Source organism: Phoca vitulina, unplaced genomic scaffold (assembly GCF_004348235.1).
Source record: "Phoca vitulina isolate PV1807 unplaced genomic scaffold, GSC_HSeal_1.0 scaffold26, whole genome shotgun sequence".
NCBI classification, from domain to species: domain Eukaryota; kingdom Metazoa; phylum Chordata; class Mammalia; order Carnivora; family Phocidae; genus Phoca; species Phoca vitulina.
In genome coordinates, this window is record NW_022589729.1 from 21,859,234 (window position 1) to 21,880,624 (window position 21,391).

A 21,391-nucleotide genomic window follows, 5' to 3' on the forward strand; every position below is an offset into this window, starting at 1 on the left:
TGGAGACAGTCTGCCATCAGAGTGCCAGGGCCCGGAGGAGATCCTACAGTCCTGTGCCTCCAAATCCCTCTCCTCAGACCCAGAGTTCCCTCTCTGCTGGCGAAGCTCCGGGCGCGCCAGGGGATGGAGGCCCTCACCAGCCTGCACCTGCTCACCGCCATTCCCTAACTCTTGCTAGGAGCGCGAACACATCTATTGAAGTGGCTACTCTGCGTTCTCTTTCCCAACCCGGTGCGGGGACAGCAGGAGGCCTGAATGGATAACCTCAAAGCCAAGGACACGGCCACACATGGAGACTTGGTCAGGAGTGCCCTGTATGGAAGAAAGGCAATTTAGGGGCCCCTGGGTGGCTCGGTCGGTTAAGCGTCTGCCTTTGGCTCGGGTCATGATCTCAGGGTCCTGGGATGGAGGCCCACATCAGGCTCCTTGCTCTGCGGGGAGCCCGCTTCTCCCTCTGCTTGTGCTCTCTCTGTCAAATAAATAAATAAAATCTTAAAAAAAAAAAAAGGCAACTTAAATATATTTAAATATTGGGTTTTTCTTCGAGACCCTCCCTCAGCTGAGATTCCTGTGTTGAAACCAGGAAATCAGAACTTAGTGCCAAGTTCTGAACCGACTCTATTTCTTACCACACCATTAAAATACTTACCCAGGGAAAAAAAAAAAAAATACTTATCCAGGAGCAAAAGCAGGTGAGGCCCAGGGAAGGATGGTGAGAAGGCCAGAGAAAAAACACTAAAATACACATTTTTTAAGCAATGGAACAGATGAACAGGAATGGCCCTGCAGGTAGGGAATTTAGCTGCCTTCACAGAGAACTGGAATGAGGTTTGTTCACTGCAGGCGTGCAATGGGCATACTGCCCTGGATTCTTCCATCTGCAGGTGTGAGACCCCTACCTCCTAGGCCCGGAGTTCCCTGCGGACAAGGAAGTGCTGTCAGCCTCTGGGGCAGCCCCCCCCCACCCCCCAACCCCGTGACCTTCTTAGAACATCTGCCCCCACAGAGGCACGTGTGGAAGCAGAATTTTCACAGCCACTCAGGTCATAACTCCAACTTAAATACTTTTCATTTAAAAATATTTATTAAAATAAAGATTAAACCTGAAAAAATGAATTACCAGAATGCAGCCCTTTGCATAGTACTCCAAGAATCAGAAAAGAAGAAAAGAAAAGAAAAGGGGAGGGAAAAGAGAGGGGAAGGGAGGCATAAGAAAATCTCTGATCTTCCCAGACAGCAGGGAGGAGGGAGAAGACTGCCCGCCCTCACCAAAGCCAGCAGAGAGCTGTGGAAGGTTCTCTGGTCTTAGGACTTGCTAGTTCGGAGAAGTTTCCACCAGAGCAGAGGCCCAAGAGTCACAGACACCAAGCCCAGAGACCAGATTTCCCCAAGGGTGTGTAAACTTCAGGAATTTGACTGGAGAACTGGAATTTGGGAACAGTATTCTGAAAGCCTGCAAAGTCTGAAGAGGCAGAAGCCAGGCCCGGAGTCTCTAACTGCCCTTGGGCGCCACGATCTGCTGGACGTAGTTGACTACATTGCTGTGGAGCTGGGGGGCAGTGGCCTCGAAGGTCTCCTTGGCAAGGGTCTGGGCCACCTTGCTGCCAGCCATCATTGCGTGGTACAGCGGAAGAGTGTACTTCTGCTTCCCCTGCAAGAAACACACACACCCGTGGCCTGAGCAGCCTGCTCAGTGAGTCGGCACAGCCCCTGGCCCCGGGGCCGCTCCAACAGCAGGCCTCAGCAGGTGCCAAAGGGGATGTGGGTAGCAGCGCTAGAATAAGGAGGCTCCCAGACAGGCGTGCTCTTATTCTGGCATCTTCTTGGGGCCAAAGATCCCTGCAGGTAGATCTTGGTATTCACTCCAATCCATGCTAGCACAGAGGTGTATACACTCATTTTTTTTTTTTTAAGTAGGCTCCCCAGCGTGGAGCCCAACACGAGGCCTGAACTCACGACCTGGATCAAGACTGAGCTGATAGCAAAGGCTGCCGCCCATAAAACTGAGGGCCGCGTGAGGCCCAACTGCAGGCAAGCACAAGAAAACCCACAAGTCAAATTCACACCCATGTGAGAAAGCCACATCACAAAGCTCCTCAACTCCAGAGGCTTGGAGAAGCCTGCAGAGGGCTCACAACACCTCCAGACAGGAGTGCAGCTCCCGCCGCAAACGGATGAGGGCATCCGAGCGCTGCTTTGGACCCAGCCCCATCCTGCCCCGGGCTCTGAGGCGCTCCGGCCCTTCCCCAGCAGAGCCGCTCTCATGGGGCGCCCGAGGCTCCTGCTGGCCTCTGAGCCCTCCCAGGTCACGGGCTTCCCCAGGAAGCAGGAACCTATGATCTTACCCTTCACTCACCTCTCTTGTCCTTGGGCCCCTCTCCCCAAGACCAGCCCTCGAGTCCCGCTTTACCCTTCTTCCCAGTTTGGGGTTAGCTCTGACCAGCCTGGACCCTTCAGGCCTTACCTGGTGATCTGCAAAAAGCTCCCCAACCCCGGAGGCTTCTTCCTGCCATGGGAACACCTCCCCCAGCCACACTCAGGAACCAGACCGCTGCGCTGGGGGTCCTCTCCCTTCCCCTCCCTCCTCTGCTCCACAGAAGGGCACACGGGGAGGCTCGACCCACAGGACTATGGACAGTAGGGCGAGGCAGCCCACCGTGTGGGGGTCACCCACCTGGCTCTGCAGGAATGCCTTCACTTTCCAGAAATCCTCCTGGTGGTCATTCTTAAGGACAATCTGGCCCCATCGGAGCCGGAGCTCTGCGTTCTGGGAGTCTGAGATCTTTGGGTATGTCTCTCTGAGGGTCTCCACGTTCCCTGAAGAAAGAAAACGGGTTTTTAATGGCTGTGTCATCAGAGACACGAGTGTGTCTGCCCACAGGCCCTCCTGAAAGCCCCCAGGATGACGTCACGGAGGTTCCCGACCACCCACTTTACACTCATCCTGCTCATCTTATTCTCTGGAAGGGCGCTGTCCGATCCTTAAGTTTACCTTCATTTCTAAGGCTCTTCCACCAAACTTCCCTTACTGTAATTACAGACTTTCTGCCATCATCCCACTTACCTTCCAGGTTAAAAGCCCAGGTATCCCCCTAAAACATGCTGCGCCCCCCCCTTTTCTCCCACCACCACCGAGCTGCTGAAAGTTCTCCTGGCTTTCACGGGTTCTCTTTCCAGCACCCCCGAGTGAATGTTATTTCTGGCTGAGCAGCCACGCAGCAAGAGTGGGGGCTATTTGTGCACAAGCTGATCCTCCGTTCCCTGGGGGTCACAATCACAGCCCCCAGGCATGGAGCGGTCAAGAAGACTCGAAGGAAGACTTCGATGTGAAGAGCTGAGAAGAATCACCTGCAGAGCTCGAGGGCGCAGCGAGCGCTAGGCTTTAGGATTCTCTTCCTAACCTGTGTGTAGGACTCACAGCAGCTGTTGACGTGCTCCCCTTGAGGGGCTTGCATCCACCTGCCAACCCCCGGCAGCTGCCGAGGGGTGAGCCCTGCCCCTGATATCAAGCTCTGTACACAAGGGACCTTGATATGCTGCGTTAATTTACCCCACTTTTTCTTACCGGGAGGGAGAGGGGATTTCTGGAGGATCTTATCGAGGAAATACACCAGCTGGTAGGTCTTCCAGGCAGAAATGGCCACAGCTTTGATGGCCTTCATGTCCAGCTCCTTGGCCACCCACAGCTGGGCCAGCTCTTCAGCGGGCTTCATAAGTGAGTCCCCAGGGGAGAGGTCAGGGAGGTAGGGGGGCCAGCCCGGGGTATTCAACCACCGATCAAACTCAAAACCTGTTTGGTGGAAGGAGAGGGGGCTGTCAGAATTCTCTGGCAGCTTCAAGGTCAACTTGGCTCCAGCTACACCTAGATCGCAAGCTCCTGTCTGCCTCTCTTGATCCCAAACTGCTTCTCTAATTTTAACATCACTTTCTCACAGAACTACCTGCTCCGGTCGGGTCTCACTAATACTGAGACCCAGAGATTGTTACTGTCAGACTGGATGGCCCCTTTTTCTACTGTGACAGTCGTTTTGAGTCCAAATTAACACTGGGCTGCCAGAACCAAGTGGATGAAGGCTTTCCTAGCTTTAGTCAAGTTCATGTTCTCCTTCAGATGAGAAGAACAGCACGGTGTTGAAGCTCCTGGGCCCTGGGGCCAGGCTGCCTGGGCTCCTATCCCAGCCCTGCCATTAACTAACTGGGAGGCCACGGGCATGTTACTTCGCCTCTCTGCGCCTCCGTTTTATCTGTAAAATGATAAAAGGCAAGAGGCCCTGCATGTGTTGGTAGTGGTGAGGATTAAATAAGCAAATACACAGTACGAGTCTAGCACGCTGCCTGGTGCGTAGTGAGCACTCAGTAATTATTAACTTTCATTAGCCAGGGAGTCTCGTGACCTTCAAGTGCGGGCCTCCAAGCAGAGGGTAGGTGCCCCAGGCCTGACCAGTCCCAGCTGTCAGGGGACGTGAGTTTACCAGACCAACATTGGCCTGACTCAGAGTACCCAGCACAAGTGGGGTGTCTCCAGGGGCAGCCTCATCCACGACAGGCCACCGTCTCCTCTCTCTTAGGGCCTCCCAAGCCGAAATCAGGGTGGCCACCGGGATTTTGCTTCACTCAGAAGGCCGTACGGGGCAACTCCATGCTTGCAAGGCGGGGCGGCTGCCGGTACCGTGGGCCTGGGTCATAGCTGGGGCGGCGGCAGCTCTCTGGGCAGAGTCGGGGGTCTGGTTATGTGTGTGTACATGTGAGGAAAATGGGGACACAGAGGAGACACTGAGGGGAAAAAGTGGAGAAAGCGAGGCCAGGAGGAGCTGAGAGAAATCATTCCTGTGGAACAAGGCCTGGGACCCTGGGTGTGCTCCCCTAGGGGCCACTTACTGGAGGACTTGGATTTCGTATTTTCCCGCCCCACTTTCAGTCTTCCCAGATATAAATCAGACATAATTCTCTACTATCTCCTAGGAGCCTTAAGCCAGCTCCTCTGCTCACCTGGAATGGACTCCACATTCTTTTTCTTCAGCTCAGGGAAGTATTCCAAGTAGAATTCTAGAAAGTCCTCAGCTAAGATACTTTGGAATTTGAATTCATTAACATAGGCCTGCAGGGAGGGAGGTACTTTTCAGTCACGCTGGATCCTGTGGGGAGTACAGTCCCTCCGTGCCTCAGGTCCTCCTCCAACCCCTGTCCCTTCGGCCCCCGTCTCTACCCCTGAACTCTGGCCCGGCTGGCTTCTCGGTGCCTCCTTCTCCCCTCATCTCTGAGTCGACTATACCTTGAGAAAATTGTCAAATTGATCCTGATCACCCACCAAGTGGGCCAGGTATGAGACAAAGCAGAAGCCTTTCTCGTAGGGAGTCTCGTTGTAGGTGTCATCTGGGTCCACACCTAGCAGAGAAAGCAGACACTTGTAACCTGTCACTTTGTTGTCCTCCAGCTCCAGATTCTACAAGTAATTATGGACGAGATCAGAATTCAGCTTCCTCGGATTCAGCAAGGCCAAGAAAGTTTCCAGATCCACCTTGGCCTCTCTCAAGCCACTTCAAAGTTGATCTTAAAGGGTCATTAACTACGGACCTAACAAGAAGACAAAGAACCAGCCTTCCTGGGGAATTGGCAAGTTTCCTTATTCCTGGGATTGCTTTGCTCCAGTGGGTTCCATGGACTCTTAGGACTGAGCACAGGGCTTGGTGCCTTTTCCAGCCCAACTGGTCACCACCTCCACTCAACCTCCCCTCCCAGAACAAGTGGTTGTTTCTACGAATGTTCTAGACCAAAATAAACGAATGACCAGTCTACAAGAAGTTCATTTTCATGGTCACTGGCATCAAGGAACGTGAGCTTAAATCACACACAAAGGTTTTAGATTAGTCATACATGGAAGTAAAGAAAGATGTCAGAAAATAAAAACACATGACCTTGGACAAGTCATTTGACTTATTGGGTGCTCACTCAAGTCCTCTGTAAAATAAGCGGTCAATCTACAAGACTACAGGTCTGACTTGATAGAAAAAGAATGGCAAAGAGCCCTGGAAAATGATAGGGGCCTGTACAAATGCAGAGCAACAGTAAAGTCACTAAGAACTGCACAAAACTGGAAAGAACTCCCATTGGGCTGGAATGGCTTCGGCTGAGTCTGCCTAGAGGCCAGGGAATGGCTAAAAAGAGCTCTGGAGGGCTCCTCCTTCCCAAGGAGAGTATTCAAGGTGTGCAATGATCAACATGAAGCTCAAATAACTTGGGGCTCCAAGCTCAATGTCGGGGAGGGGGTAGTCAGACAGAGGAGCCTCCCGGACCTGGTTCGATCTTCACGCGGAGCTTGTTGAGCGGGTGTTCCTCGCCAGTGATGTTCATGTGCTGCTGAAGCAGAGCCCGGCCAGTTGCAGCTTCCAAGCAGGTGTAAGCAGAGCCTGGGGCAAAAAGAATCCTTAGGCCTCAAACCACGTCCAAGTATAATTTCCGGACAAGAAGGTGTGCTGCCTCCTTGTGGCCACAAGAACGATGACAGATAACTGAAGATTCATACTGTGACCCTCTGGGGACCCCAGGGCCAGAAGGGTCAGTGACAGAGAACCTGACTCAGCCCCCAGCTCCTTGTTGCTCTGGACTACAAATGACTCGGTTAGCTCAGGCTGTCAGTCTCGCCCAGACATGAGGATGAGGGAATCTCACACCTTCTCCTGTGACTGTTACCTTCCCTCATCAATATGCTTTTATTTTTAGACATAGTAATTTGATCTTCTATAAAAGCAGACTATTTTCATTTGACTGTTCCTGTCAGACAACAGAAACCGTCACCCAACATTTTTCTAGGTGTCTCTACATTTCCTTCTGGCTCTAAAAATGGAGGGGAAGGGGACCAGGTTTCGAACCAGCCTCCTCTGCCACTCACAAGGTGTTCAGACTCTGGGAGAGGTACTCAATCTCTCTTAGCCTCAACTTCTTCATCTGCACAGTGGGCTGACAACATCTGCTTGCCGGATTCTTAGTGGCTCAGTAAGATATTCACAAACAGGCTCTTGTTCCATATACTCCGGATGAAAGTAAATTTGCACAAACTTTCTGGGAGGCAATGGACAATACGTGCTAAAAAGTCTTTAAAATGTTTGGATCCAGAATTACAGTTCTAGGAATTTATCTCCATTGAGATGGTCTGGGATATGTTACGAACATTTATATGTAGAAGTATTTGTCCAAATATTCTTTCATTAGAAAACTGAAAATAACAGGGGCGCCTGGGTGGTTCAGTCAGTTAAACATCCGACTCTTGATTTGGGCTCAGGTCATGACCTCAGGGTCATGAGATGGAGCCCCCTGTTGGGCTCCACACTCAGCGTGGAGTCTGCTTGAGATTCTCTCTCCCTCTCCCTCAGCCCCTCCCCCTGCTCACATACACTCTCTCTAAAAAAAAAAAAAGAAAAACTGAAAATAACCTAACAACTGGAAACTGAGTATGTTAAGAAACGTCCATACAATGCAGCTATAGAAGAAAATTTAATGACTTGGGAAAATGTTTAACTTTATGAAGGCAGTTGGAAGGTCTGATGATTCACACACACACAGGAAAATGTCTGAAAGGATATACATCAATTATCTCTGAACAGTGAGATTATGGATAAATCTATTGTGCGTGCTTTCCCATATAGATCAAAATAGATTTTGATGAGAGAAATAATAAAAATAATACATGTTATGTATTTTTTCTTTTAGGATTTTTTTAAATTTATTTATTCATTTGAGACACAGAGAGAGAGAGAGAGAGAGAGAGAGAGAGAGAGAGCATGAGCAGGGGGAGAAGCAGACTCCCCGCTGAGCAGGGAGCCCGATGTAGGGCTCGATCCCAGGACCCTGGGATCATGACCTGAGCCGAAGGCAGATGCTTAACGACTGAGCCACCCAGGTGCCCCATACATGTTATATTTTTAAAGCACCTAATATGTAGCAGGTTTTCAATAATGAGACAATGTTGAGAAAGTTATTTTAAAAGCACACCTGGGCTCAATGTGGGGTTCTGCCCCCACCTGCCAAGTGGCTTGGACACATTTCTTAAACTTTTTGAGTCACAGTGAGCTCATATATAAAATGGAAATCATATCTGTTTCATAGAGCTATTGTGAAATTGTTAAATGACGTATTTTTAATAAGGTGCCTGTACCAAGCTGGTAGGTAGGTGTTCAATAGGAGGTAATGATTATAATGATCTTATGATTCATTTGTAAGATTAACTAGCTATGTGGGTGAACGACCCTGGGCAACTCTCCCCGAGGGGTTGCCTGGCTGTTGGGAGAACAGAGCTTTGAGTGTGGTTTCAGCTTAGCTGAGGGGTCCTTTCACTGTCGGGCCCCTCATTGGTTAATTCAGCCAACATGCAGTTTCTGAGACCCCCTCTCCCCACCGCGCCTACTGCCATGTAACGCAATGGGGCTCATCCACTTGGAAGGGACTTCTGTCTAGAGTCAGCCCTTGCTGGCCTCTCGCCGGAGCTTTCTGCACCACTGCCCCTCCCTTCATGTCCGCTTGTATCCCGAAACCCCGAAGGAGATCACACTGGCCTCGCAGGTGAAAGAATGGGGTGTGGGGTCCCTAGGAGAGCTGGCTTACCGAAGAGGACAGTGGAGATCCTCCTCTGGGCATACATGGTGAAACCTTCATTGAGCCAGAATTCACCCCAGTTGGCATTAGTGACCAGGTTCCCGAACCAACTGTGGGAGATCTCGTGGATGATGACGTCGGCCAAAGAGCGGTCCCCTGCCAGGAGGCAGGGGGTGACAAAGGTCAGACAAGGGTTCTCCATTCCTCCAAACGGAAAGGATGGTGGCATGAAGAGCAGGTCATACCTGCCGAGAAAGCAGGAGGTCGCAGACAGGTCTCAGCTCCCTAGGGCAGAGACCCTGCCTCACTTCCCCAGGCGGGACCCTCGGCCTAGACAGATGCAGCCACTGAAGAGGCAGCACGCAACCCCGAGCCCAGCGCTGAAATGACACTCAGATTCCTCCGTCCCCAAGTCGCTGGGACCTCCCTTTCCCCAGGTTTTGCCCTCTTGGAGGCGGCTCTCTGAAACCTGCTCCCCGTTCTCCTTCCAAGCAGGGTATGGCCCTATCATCAGCTCTGTCACAGTCAGCTTGCTGATGGCTCGCTTGGGGTCACACAGATCTAACAGAGCCTTTGATCTGAGGTGGCTAAAGTCTGGAGATGTCAAAGGAAAAAATGGGAGTGTGTGGCTGCTTCTAGTCACCAGGAAAGGTAAGTCACAAAGGTCCCCAAGATCCCCTGACAGTGTTTCCCCATCTCCACACTCAGCAGCTGGAAGGCCCATTTTTATTACTTCAATAACCCTCTCTCTCCAGGTCCCTCCTCAGCACAGTGAAGTAGGCCTGGCTTCTCCCTTCCTCCTTCTCTTCTTCCTCTCCTTTACTTCCGGGATTGGGGAAGGGAACTTGGCTCTAGGGGAGAGAGGAGAAGCAGCACCAGAAGGAAGAGAGGGGGAAACCAGGGACTCAGTTTAGCTAAAGACATTAGAGTCAATGTGATACCACACCTTCCCCAAACGTAGGGTCCAAAAAGTTTCTCTCCTGTAGCCAGAAATTCTTCTATCACCCCGTTGTACTCCTCCTTGGCAGCCTCGATCAGGCAGGGCTCAGCCCACACCCGGCTCCTAAAGACAAGAGCACAGAAAAAAGCAGGCTGGTGTTTGGAGACCCATCGTGGAGGCCCGATCTCAAAAGCACCTGGAGAAACATGGCAGTCTCATATCTGAGCTGAATGCATGCGACAGTGTGGCCAGCCGCAGAGACGGGAGGTGCAAGGTCAGATCGCCTACACGGGTCCGAGACTGCTTGCTACACCTGATAAGTAAGACCCCAACGCAGCGTCCTGGAGGAGCCGCCCCCGTGTGCAACAGGCTCGAACTCACAGTGCCATCATGTTCCGTCTCCAGCACTGAAGGTGACCTTACAGTCACTGACCTCCCTGAGCCTCAGTGCGTCTATCTGTAAAGTGAGCGGGGAAGATGAAAGAAGACAGCATGTAAGATAGCAGAGTGGATGGGCTCCAGGTCAGGAGGAGGGAAGGTTTCCCCTCTGTCCCTGTGGAAGCTCAGGAACTGCTCTAGCAGAAGGAGAAGGAGCAGGGGCTTCCCCAGGAGCAGAAGCAAGGGCCTAGGAGAGGAAACGGTACATGCAGGTGAGGAACCACCGAGAGTCTGGGATACTGGAGCACTTACCATCAGGTCGGGGCTGGGGGAGGGGAGGGGAAGAGCGGGTAAACAGGCCCTCGAGGCTCTAGTCACAAAGGGCCCGATATGCCACGTGACACAGCTGGACCTTCAGAGCCATGAGAGCATTTTAAACCAGTAAGTGGTGGGCGCCTGGGTGGCTCAGTCGGTTAAGCGGTCTGCCTTTGGCTCAGGTCATGATCCCAGCATCCTGGGATCGAGTCCCACCTCAGGCTCCCCGCTCAGCGGGGAGTCTGCTTCTCCCTCTCCCTGTGCCCCTCCACCCTGCTCATATTCTCTCTCAAATAAATAATAAAATCTTAAAAAAAATAAACCAATAAGTGGTATTAATCAGATTGAATCCTGAGAGATCACTCTAGCTGCAGTACCCAGAAGATACCTTTAAATTACAAAAGCGAGTGCGTATCCCCAAGAAAAGCATAGAGGAAAGGCGAATGGGTCCAAAACAGAGTCCTGGGCAACACCAGCACACGGTGGGGCTAGGCAGAGGAGAGTCCACAAAGGAGACCAGAAAGGAAGAGCCAGGAGGTCCTGGAACCAGGACAGAATTGCGTCATGGAAGCCAGAGGAGGGTCAAGAGGCAGAAGGAAAGTGCAGAACACCAAGACAAGGACTGAGGAGGAGCCAATGTGCTACATATGCTGAGGCCAGTGGCCTCTCTTACTACAGGAGTTTCTGTGGCACGATGGGGAGAGGTGCTGGATTCCCACAGGTCCAAGCAGTACGTGGGTGGTGGGCGAGCAGAAACGCTACTCTTCTAAGAAACTCGGCTAAGTAGGGAAGCACAAGGTAGTGTGCTAAGAGGGAACATGGAGTCAACGAGTTTGTTTTTTGCTTTTTTCAAGCTACAAGAAACAGGAACATGGTTAGGGTTGGAAGGAAAGAGCCAATTGGGGGGAAGGCTGCACATTTGAAGAGTGAGGGCTAAACAATGAGGCAAAGCCCCACTGGATTTGGGGAGGGACTGAACCAACAACGACTCAAATGCAGAGATGTGGCTTTAAACAGAAGGATGGACACCGCTCTTCAGAGTCCGGAGGGAAAATGGGAAGGACGAAAGCCCATGAAGATGACTTTTTACGTGGAAAAACAGGAAGCTGACATAACCATATCTGACAAATTAAATATTCTCAATAAAGTAGGAGACAAGATCATCTGCTTGGAGGGAGGATCTGGTGTTTGAATAGGAAATTTGAAGACAAGAGTCATCCTTTAAGGAGAGTGAGCTAGGAAGATAAATAGAAGGACTGGTGAGCAATAATTGAAAGCGTATCTGTAGTTGAAGACGATATTTGTTCTATTTTTCTTGAAAACCACATAAATGTCAACTTTTTAAAAAGATTTTATTTATCTGAGAGAGAGAGAGCATGAGAGGGGTGAAGGGCAGAGGGAGAAGCAGGCTCCCCGATGAGCAGGGAGCCCAAAGCAGGGCTCGATCTCAGGACCCTGGGAGCATGACCTGAGCCAAAGGCAGACGCTTAACCAACTACGCCACCAGGCATCCCTATTTCAACTTTCAATTCCAGCTTTTCACCAAGAAACCAGAAATGGATAGTAGAATCAGTATGCACAGCTGTATTCTCCTCTCAAGACACCCAGGTACAGAAGTAGAGAAAGGGGACAGCAGGACCCGGCGCTGGAAGTTAGAGCAGCAGGAAAGCACGCAAGGTGGCCTGCTGTGTTGGGAAGAGAGGATCAACCCCACACCTGGGCCACGGAGAAAAGACGGGCCTGGCCACAAGAGGCTGGCTGCCCAGGAGGAAATGCACAGCTTGCAGGAAGAAAGGCCTCGGTTAGCTTAAGAAGCAGATATAGCAAGAGTGAGGTCACCAGGGGGCTGGCAGGTTAGCGGCATGGGGTCAGAGAATGAATGAGGCAAAGGTGTTTAAAATTTCTGCTACAGCACAGCTCATGCGAATGCCCACAGCTAGGCCCTAGATTGTAGAGTGTGTGCCCCTGAGTGTGGGGGGCTGCATCAGGTGGAGAGGGTCCCTGAGTAGAGGAGGTTGAGGAACCCTGAAGCTACCCTCATCCCTGGCACGGGGACAGGTAATCCAGATGGAGAAAAGAGTCACCAAAAATGATTTGACAGGGCTGAGAAAAGACCATGACTTAGGTGTCAAAGTCTTCAAGGAATTGCTTTGTGATCAGCTTGGATATCACAACTAGCAAAGTCCTTCAACCCAGGCTACTTCAGCTTGCTACAACTAGAAGATGAAGGCCAGGCTAGACAGGGGGCATCCGAGATACCTCCTCCAGTACAGAGATTTCTGTCTAAAGAAACTGGAATGTTCTCGGTCAGGCTGGATTTTTATTGCCAGTAGTCTAGCTCAGCAAGCACTGGCTCTGCACAGAAATGCCTGGATTGGAATTCCAGTTCTGCCAACGATGTGACTTTGCACAAGTAATCCCACCAGAAACCTCAGTTAGGTTTATCCACAACAGGGAGACAACAGTAACCCCCTCAGTGAGGTTACGTAAGGATTAGAAGAGATTATACATAAAACATGACTAGGACATACCCACTATCTCTTCTGCCCAGGATTTTCCTCCTGTGGTAACAGGGACTGGGACTGGGGGCAAAGTTTGCCAGAAGACCCTATCAACTAACATACCTTCACAAGACCCTAAGATGTTCCCCTGCAAGGCAAGGACCTGGCTCAGTTGGTTAAGCATCTGCCTTTGGCTCAGGTCATGATCCTGGGGTCCTGCGATCGAGTCCTGCATCAGGCTCCCTGCTCGATGGGAAGCCTGCTTCTCTCTCTGCCCCTCCCCCGGCTCGTGATCTCTCTCCCTCTCTCTCTCTCAAATAAATAGTCTTTAAAAAAATAAATAGGGGCGCCTGGGTGGCTCAGTCGTTAAGCGTCTGCCTTCGGCTCAGGTCTTGATCCCGGGATCCTGGGATCGAGCCCCGCATCGGGCTCCCTGCTCCGCGGGAAGCCTGCTTCTCCCTCTCCTGCTCCCCCTGCTTGTGTTCCCTCTCTCGCTGTGTCTCTCTTGGTCAAATAAATAAATAAAATCTTTAAAAAAATAAAAATAAAAATAAATAAATAAAAAATAAAATAAATAGTTCATACTCTTACTAACAGAACCTTAGGAAGAGTAAATTCTCTAAAATAACATTCCTTTACTTATTTACTTTCTGGTCAACTGCAACGCTGATGCTCCTTTGGTTACGTACGACCCACTCTGTCAGAAAGACTGCCCTTCGTGGCAGGAGAGCACCTGGGCTTTCAAAACTGGTACTGTGTTCGGTGTGTGTGCTGGAAGCAGATGCCAAGGGCATCCCATCTCTCCTTCTCTCTGAAGCCCAGGAACTAAGATTCATGATCTTAGCAGTGCTACTGAGCCCGGCTATGAGGTCTGATGCCTGTAACCAATGCGGTCAAGGTCACCACCGCCTCCAGGACCTGAGAGAAGGGCCGCAGCAGCAGAGCCGGGAAAAGCGCCACAGCTCACTGTCCAGCCTTTGATCATTTTACCGCAGGATTATGCTGTACTGGCAGATAATACGAGAGCCAGGAAAAACCGACACTCCTGGTCAAGTTTCTTTTAGCAGGAAACCTTACAAAATCCTTATTCATCTCCGTTAAAGCCATCTAATTTCACGGAGATCTCTCTGCCACCCTGGGTTCAGGTGTATGTATCTGGAGCAGACAAAGAAGGATCTCCCACTTTCCTCTCTGCAGAGGGGAACAATGAGATCAAAGTTGTATATTTCCGGGAATTACGTGCTGGAGAAAATGGGGAGATTTGGTACAAAGATTAAAAAGCAAATACAACAGCTAGAAGGGAATTCAGAACTAAAAGACAGTGATAAAGATGAGTCTTCTAAAACTTCTGCTTCGGTGCCAACCGCACTCCACAAGGTGGCCCAGGACAGCAGCTACTGCTGTTAGCAGGACTGATGACCTCATTTCAGACAGCAGGATGAGAAGCGGAGGGGGAGCGGGGCGGGGAGAGCCCTTCCTCCCGCTGTACTCATGCCACACGCTTCGCTTCTGGGCCGCAGAGAGGCTGTCCATTGAGAGCAGATGCAAGACTGTCCCAAGAACCATCCCAGCTGGGCCACTGAGCAGAGGCCTCCTTGCCTCAAGGTCAGTCCAACCTTGCCTGTGGGGGTCTTTGTCTCCTACCTGGGTCCAACTTCAGCCGAAACCAGATCTCCGATGGCCAAAGCTATCAGATAGGAGGGGATGGGATGACACATCTGGAAGAAGAACTTATTTGGACCTCTCTTCTCCCAGGTGTTAGCACTCATCACAGCTGTGAAGCCATCTGGGACCTGACAAGAGAGAAAGTTTAGGAGATTTTACCCAGAGTCTCCTTTTGATTCGCACTAAGAACAGCATGGTGGGCAAGCTACATGGTGACAGCCACGACCGGGAGCCTGTCTTGGAGAACACAAAGGTTTCAAGAAACTAAACTTGTGCTAAGCTGATGGAATTTAGCACAAATAAAATTTCTGTACATGGAGGAATTTTGCAGAGGTACCAATGGACGGATGTAACAATTTATCAGTTGAAATGTGACTAGATAGATCTGAAATCTTCAATCCCAAGGGCAGGTACTTAACCTTAATCCTCTTACCTCAATAAGTGCTGAATATTTGCATTTCACTGCAGGAGTGTCGAAGCAAGGGAAGAAGGCCCGGTTCAGGACAGCCTGACCCTGGGTATAGACAAAAGGCTTCTTCTTTCCTGCTGTCTGCTCAGGAGCCAACCAGCAAACCTAAGAGAATAGAAGAACATTTCCAAACTGACACCCCCTACATGAGCTCAGTCCAGCCAGAGAAAAGGAGTTGGCTGGCAGGGGAGAATTTTAGGTAATCCTTACAATCCTGCCAGCAGTTTGGTCCTGACTGGGAAGTTCTCTCCTACTGTGTATTTAATCCACCCTGGAATCCGTGCCAAGGTATTGACGTCTACCTCACATGGTAGAAACACCACAAAGGGTCTATTCCCCGCTGTATCCCACTAGGTATCTCAAGAATTCCAGACATGGCCTCTGACCCTGGCATCCTATCTTCCTCCTGAGTCCTGCACGCTGTAGTAGTTTCTCATTAAAAAACAAACAAAAACCAATTGAGAAGCAGCTGTATTTGAACTTGGTGTAAAAGGCACAGAAAAGCAGAAGGGAAGTGGGAGAAGTCTGTGATTAATATGTGTTCTCCATTCCTGAAACTTACCCTTTCAGAATAAATGTATTTTACATTATAGGTACTGGCTATATATAATTTTTTTAATTTCTTTTTTAAAGATTTTATTCTTAAGTAATCTCTACTGCCAACGTGGGGCTCAAACTTACAACCCCAAGATCAAGAGTTGCATGCTCTACCTCACTTACAACATAGATATAACTGTGAGGGGGGAGAGAGTATGTCAGCACCAAGTGCCACTTAGAATTTAGAAAAGTATTAGATAACTCTGGCAAGGTTTCATAGCGGAAGCAAAACTTTCTGGTTTAAAGGTGAGTAGGACTGAGATGGCTGGAAAGGAAAGAAGACGTTCTCAAAGAGGTAGATAGCAGCGTGAAGAAAGGCATGGCGATCTCTGGGAATTGGAGGTAGGTTTCAGATACAGAGGTGGGAGGCATGCCTCGGCAGGTGGACTGAAAGGCTTTGAACACGGGTATTTGAGACACACTTTTAAGAGGCATAAAGACGCCACATGGAGATGTTGGCTTTTTCTTTGCTTGAGTTTCTTTTGTGTGTGTGTGAAAATTTTAATAAGCCTCCTTCCAAAGAGTATAGTACAGATGGAAAGGAGGAGAAAGAAATACCACAGTGGAAAAACCAGCACTACTTTGGCCAGATGAGTGAGGTCAACTTCAAACAGTCACAAATCATGCTGATACTGTGTATTCGCAATATGTTGCGAAGACAGAACTTTACCTTTGTGACATTCCACTGAATTTTGTTGTGAACCTAAAACTGCTGTAAAAAATAAACTTTTTAAAAATTTTTTAATAACCCCAGTCTGATCATGCAAAAAACAGACAAATTCCAATAGAGAGGCATCCTACAATATATCAGACCAATACTCCTCAAAACTGTCAAGGTTCGGGCGCCTGGGTGGCTCAGTTGGTTAAGCCACTGCCTTCGGCTCCGGTCATGATCCCAGGGTTCTGGGATCAAGTCCCCGCATTGGGCTCCTTGCTCAGCGGGGAGCCTGCTTCTCCCTCTCCCTCTGCCTGCTACTCTGCCTGCTTGTGTGCTCTCTCTCTCTCTGTCAGATAAATAAATAAAATCTTTAAAAAAAAAAGAAAAACTGTCAAGGTCATCAAAAACAAGTAAAGTCTGAGAAACTGTCATAGCCAAGGGGAGCCTAAGGATACATGAAAGCTAAATATACTGTGGTATTCCGGATGGGATCCTGGAACAGAAAAAGATATTAAATAAAGCCTATGAAAATCTGAAAAAAACTATGAACTTTAGGGGCGCCTGGGTGGCTCAGTCGATTAAGTGTCTGCCTTCGGCTCAGGCCATGACCCCGGCGTCCAGGGATCAAGCCCCGCATCGGGCTCTCTGCTCAGTGGGGAGCCTGCTTCTCCCTCTGCTGCAGCTCTCTCTTTTTCTCTGTCAAAAAAATAAATAAAATCCTTAAAAAAAAAAAACTATGAATTTTAGTTAATAATAATGTATCAATCTTGGTTCATTGTTAACAGATGTATCATACTTGCAAAATGCTAATAGAGCAATCTGTATGTGGAAGGGTATATGTAAACTCTGTACTATCTGCTCACTTTTCTTGTTAATCTAAATTTTCAATCCTTTGGTGGGGGAGGGGCAGAGGGAGAGGGTGATAAAGAATCTCGAGCTGGCTCCACGCCCAGCACAGAGCCCAATTCCGGGCAGGGTTCAATCTTACAACTCTGAGATCACGACCTAAGCTGAAATCAAGAGTCAACCGACTAAGCCACCCAGCACCCCTAAACTGTCTTTAATCCTATTACTGAAAGAAATTTAATGAGTTAACAATAAGACTAACACACAGTATTCACTAGGTACCAGGCACTATATTAGACGCTTCCGTAAAGACAGCTCATTTAACTTTTGTCAAGCACATAGACTAGTACCTGGCACATTTTAATAAATACTGGTCATCCGCTCCACCATACCTTAATTCCTTTTTTTGTTTATAATGACATAGAGGAGAAAATGAAGGAGCCTGGTAGTACAAGTATTTCCGCTCTATAAGAAAGAGTCTTAAGTCAGGGTGAGGCTGTTACCTACAGTGATTAAGGTGAGAGTCCTCACTTGGGATGGTGGCAATGAGAAGAAGGAATAAATACAGGTGACTTTAATGTCGACCTTCACAGTGCAAAGTGTGGGTGTCTGCTCTTAGTCTCTAATGAAAGCTGTTTAGTATTGGCGTTTAATTTGAGGTGCCATTTTCAGTAGGCAATTTCAGAGAGGGCTTAATTTTTCCAGGTATCCTGTTTAATTCCTAGTTCCTGCCCCAAACCAGAAGCTAGCATGTAACAGGGCAACCAAACACATTTATACAGATGTTATGTTATCCTTTGAGGGCACTGGGTTTTTTCCTTTGCCTTAGAGGTTTGGACTTTCCATTTTTTAAACAAGTTCTATCACAGGTTCATTTATTCCCTGAATAAAGATGGAAACAGAACTGTCCTTTGGGCCAGCTCTAAGAGTGAAAGGAACTGCTAGCTAGATAAGTGAACTTTGATTGTAGGCAAGCAGCCTACCGGTGAAACGTATAACCCACCCTACCTGAGAAATGGCTAGCAACCACAGCCTCAGGACTCTTTATGAAGGAGTTCCAAACTCCTACAAATGTAAGCCACATAACCATCCATCCTTTTATTTCCAATATTTGTCCCCCACCCCAAAACGTAATATTTAAGAGTTAATCAATATTTAAGAGTCAATCAAGAGTAGTAACAGCGCCAACTTATTACAAAGCCTAGAACACCCTAATTCTAGTTCTCATTTTTACTCAAATTCTTCCATTAAACAAATCTGGGACTTCGCGGAAGAAAGCCAAAATAACTCTCTGGGGTTCAGAGTTATTTCAGCCCGTGACACCCCAAGAGCACACGGACAAAGGGCTGAGTCAGCACCCAGGGCAAATTAACCGGCAGTGTCCAGGGCTGCCGTAAAGGGAAAACTAAGGAGCTCCTTATCAGGGACCTAGGCCCCAAAGCCCAGCGAAACGTTAAATTCGATTTATAAATAGCCGGTTATCCCGAAAGCCGCACAGGACAGGGTCTCCTCGGCAGGCAGAAATGGCAACCAGACAGGGCGGTGTGCGAGAAGGAAACAACGTGGAGATGCCACCAGCACCGCTGGGCGGGGAGAGGCAGGAAGGGTGGAAAGGACGAAGGGTGCACAGCCCGGAGGCTGGCCGGAAGCCACAAGAGGGAAAGCGGGGCAGCCTGGGAGGGACAGCGGGCGCTGAGGGTGGGAGGGCGAGAGGCGTGCACCGGGGAGCTCCGGGCCCCTCCGGGCAAAGGCGGAAGCATCTTCTCTCTCTTTGAGGGTGGGGATGAGTGCAGGTCCGGGGACCAGCTCCGAGGTAGGAAGGGTGGGCAGGAAGCGGCCGGGAGAGGCCGCGGCGGGGCTGGGCCCCGGAGTCGAACTCACCCCGGGTCCCTCCCCGACGCGGTAGGTGAGCAGAAGCTGGAAGCGCTCGCCGGCCGGGCAGGGCTGCGGGAGGGCCACGCACAGGGCCTGGCCGTAGTGCGAGAAGGGCTGCGTGTGGAAGGGCACGGGCTCCGAGGGCGGCTCCTCCAGGCCGGGCCGCTGCCGCCGCAGCGCCGCCGCCGTCACCTCGAGGCACGGGTGCGAGTCGAGCCGCAGCTCGGTGGCGCCCTCGGGCACCAAGCAACGCAGCTCCAGGACTGCCGTGCCGCTCAACCCCCGGCTCCCGGGGCCCGGCCCCGGAGGCCCGAACTCGACCCGCAGATCCAGGTGCAAGTGCAGCATCTGGAAAGCCCGGAAATTGGAGGCCGAGGCCACGTCCACGGCCTGCGCTGAGTGCAGCGGTCGCGGGGGCGCGCTCGGACACCCGTCGCTCGCCATCGTCCCGCAGAGCCGTTGAGCAACTGCGGGCAAAGCCCACCGGCTCCGCCGACTGCTGCGGGGAAGCCACGCCCCGAGCGCGCCGGGCCGCCGCAGGCCCCGCCCCTCCCGCCCCGCCCCCAGAGCGGCCTGGGCTGGGTCACGCCCCTCTCCAAAAACCTGAGACCTAACCACACACCTCTCCCTTGCTCTCCAAGTGCCCACTCTTCCAGCTTTATTCGAAATACCTCAGGACCTTGGACAAAAAGGTACGGTGGGATAATTTGGTCCACATTTGTCCGAACTCATCCTACTGCGATGTTACAATAGTCCGAGTGTGCACCTTTCTCTGCTGACGTTTCGTTCCCCAATCTCCCAGGAAGGTAGTGGGATGTAGATTGAGCCCTGAATTGGAAGAGTCTGAGTTCGAGGTCTCACATTCTGCGCTGGACCAATCATTAGGACTGTGTGTGTCACCTTGGGCAAATCACCCTCAACAAAGGTGAATCTCTTCAAACCCCTTTCTGCACCTGTAAGATAGGAGTAGTATCTCACGAGTTGTGAGAACTTAATCGGGCAGTTTGTCTAAATACACTTGGTAAACAGTACAGAATTCCACACCAGATCAAGGTTCATCCATCCCCACGGGTTCCAAGCACACTTATCTTTCCGTTCTTCTGCCAAGGAATAGTCAACACCATACAGTGTAATGCTTGGCTATCCATCATGTGCGTTTTATTTCCCATAAAAGCCTATTGAGCTAGGGGCACCTCTACTTTATACTTTCTTTTCTGTATGAATAGGGTTGCAATAGTCCTTCTGTGAATAAGGAGCCAGTCAATGATATTTTCACTGATCAGGTGGGAAATGAGATTTTTATTTATTTATTTATTTTATTTTTTAAAGATTTTATTTATTTATTTGACAGAGAGAGACACAGCGAGAGAGGGAACACAAGCAGGGGGAGTGGGAGAGGGAGAAGCAGGCTTCCCGCCAAGCAGGGAGCCTGATGCAGGGCTCGATCCCAGGACCCCTTGATCATGACCTGAGCCAAAGGCAGACTATTAACCGACTGAGCCACCCAGGTGCCCCGGGAAATGAGATTTTTAAAAAGAATGTAGGAAGTTTTTCATAAAAGGTAATAGTATCTTATCATATATGATATTATGAAATGCTTACAGTTTTGTTTTGTTTTTAAGATTTTATTTATTCAGGCGCCCGGGTGGCTCAGTCGTTAAGCGCCTGCCTTCGGCTCAGGTCATGATCCCAGAGTCCTGGGATCGAGTCCCACATCGGGCTCCCTCCTCTGCGGGAAGCCTGCTCTCCCTCTCCCACTCCCGCTGCTTGTGTTCCTGTTCTTGCTATGTCTGGCTCTGTCAAATAAATAAATAAAATCTTTAAAAAAAAAAAAAAAGATTTTATTCATTTGAGACAGAGAGCATGAGCAGGGAGAAAGGCAGAAGCAGACATCCCACCCCCACTGGGGGCCCCCATCCCAGGGCCCAGAGATCATGACCCCAGCCAGAGGCAGACGCTTAACCATCTGAGGCACCTAGGCACCCTGCTTACGGTAGTTTTATTATTTTTTTTAAAGATTTTATTTATTTTGGGGCACCTGGGTGGCTCAGTCGTTAAGCATCTGCCTTCAGCTCAGGTCATGATCCCAGGGTCCTGGGATCGAGCCCCACGTCGGGCTCCCTGCTCAGCGGGAGGCCTGCTTCTCCCTCTCTCCCTCCCCCTGCTGTGTTCCCTCTCTCGCTGTGTCTCTGTCAAATAAATAAATCTTTAAAAAAAAAAAAAAAAAAAGATTTTATTTATTTTGAGAGAGAGAGTGAGAGAGCACAAGAGGGGGGTAGGGTCAGAGGGAGAAGCACACTCCCCACTGAGGGTGGGGGGAGCCCGATTGGGACTCAATCCCAGGACTCCGGGATCATGACCTAAGCCGAAGGCAGTCACTCAACCAACTGAGCCACCCAGACGCCCTTACGGTAGTTTTAAAAACTTCCATATAAGATCAATGTTTTAACTTGTTAGTGAAATCCAAAAACTTTGGAAAAGCACTTTTCTGTGGCACTGAGCACAGAAAAGGTAACTTAGATATTCAATACATCTGCCTCCAAATTATTCATTCTCTG

The 21,391-nt window shown here is 50.0% G+C and overlaps 1 protein-coding gene across 1 annotated transcript; it reads right to left on the reverse strand.

The window, feature by feature from the left end:
• Positions 1 to 1,111: 1,111 nt before the first annotated feature.
• RNPEP (arginyl aminopeptidase) lies at positions 1,112 to 20,136 on the reverse strand. The gene is made up of 11 exons (XM_032422329.1): positions 18,840 to 20,136; positions 14,822 to 14,962; positions 14,368 to 14,516; positions 9,536 to 9,652; positions 8,599 to 8,834; positions 6,294 to 6,407; positions 5,273 to 5,385; positions 4,990 to 5,098; positions 3,566 to 3,790; positions 2,675 to 2,817; positions 1,112 to 1,651 (listed from the first exon to the last, which is right to left on the reverse strand). Exons 1-11 carry the CDS (start codon positions 19,275 to 19,277, stop codon positions 1,493 to 1,495), a joined length of 1,944 nt encoding a protein of 647 aa, XP_032278220.1. The 5' UTR covers positions 19,278 to 20,136; the 3' UTR covers positions 1,112 to 1,492.
• Positions 20,137 to 21,391: the final 1,255 nt, after the last annotated feature.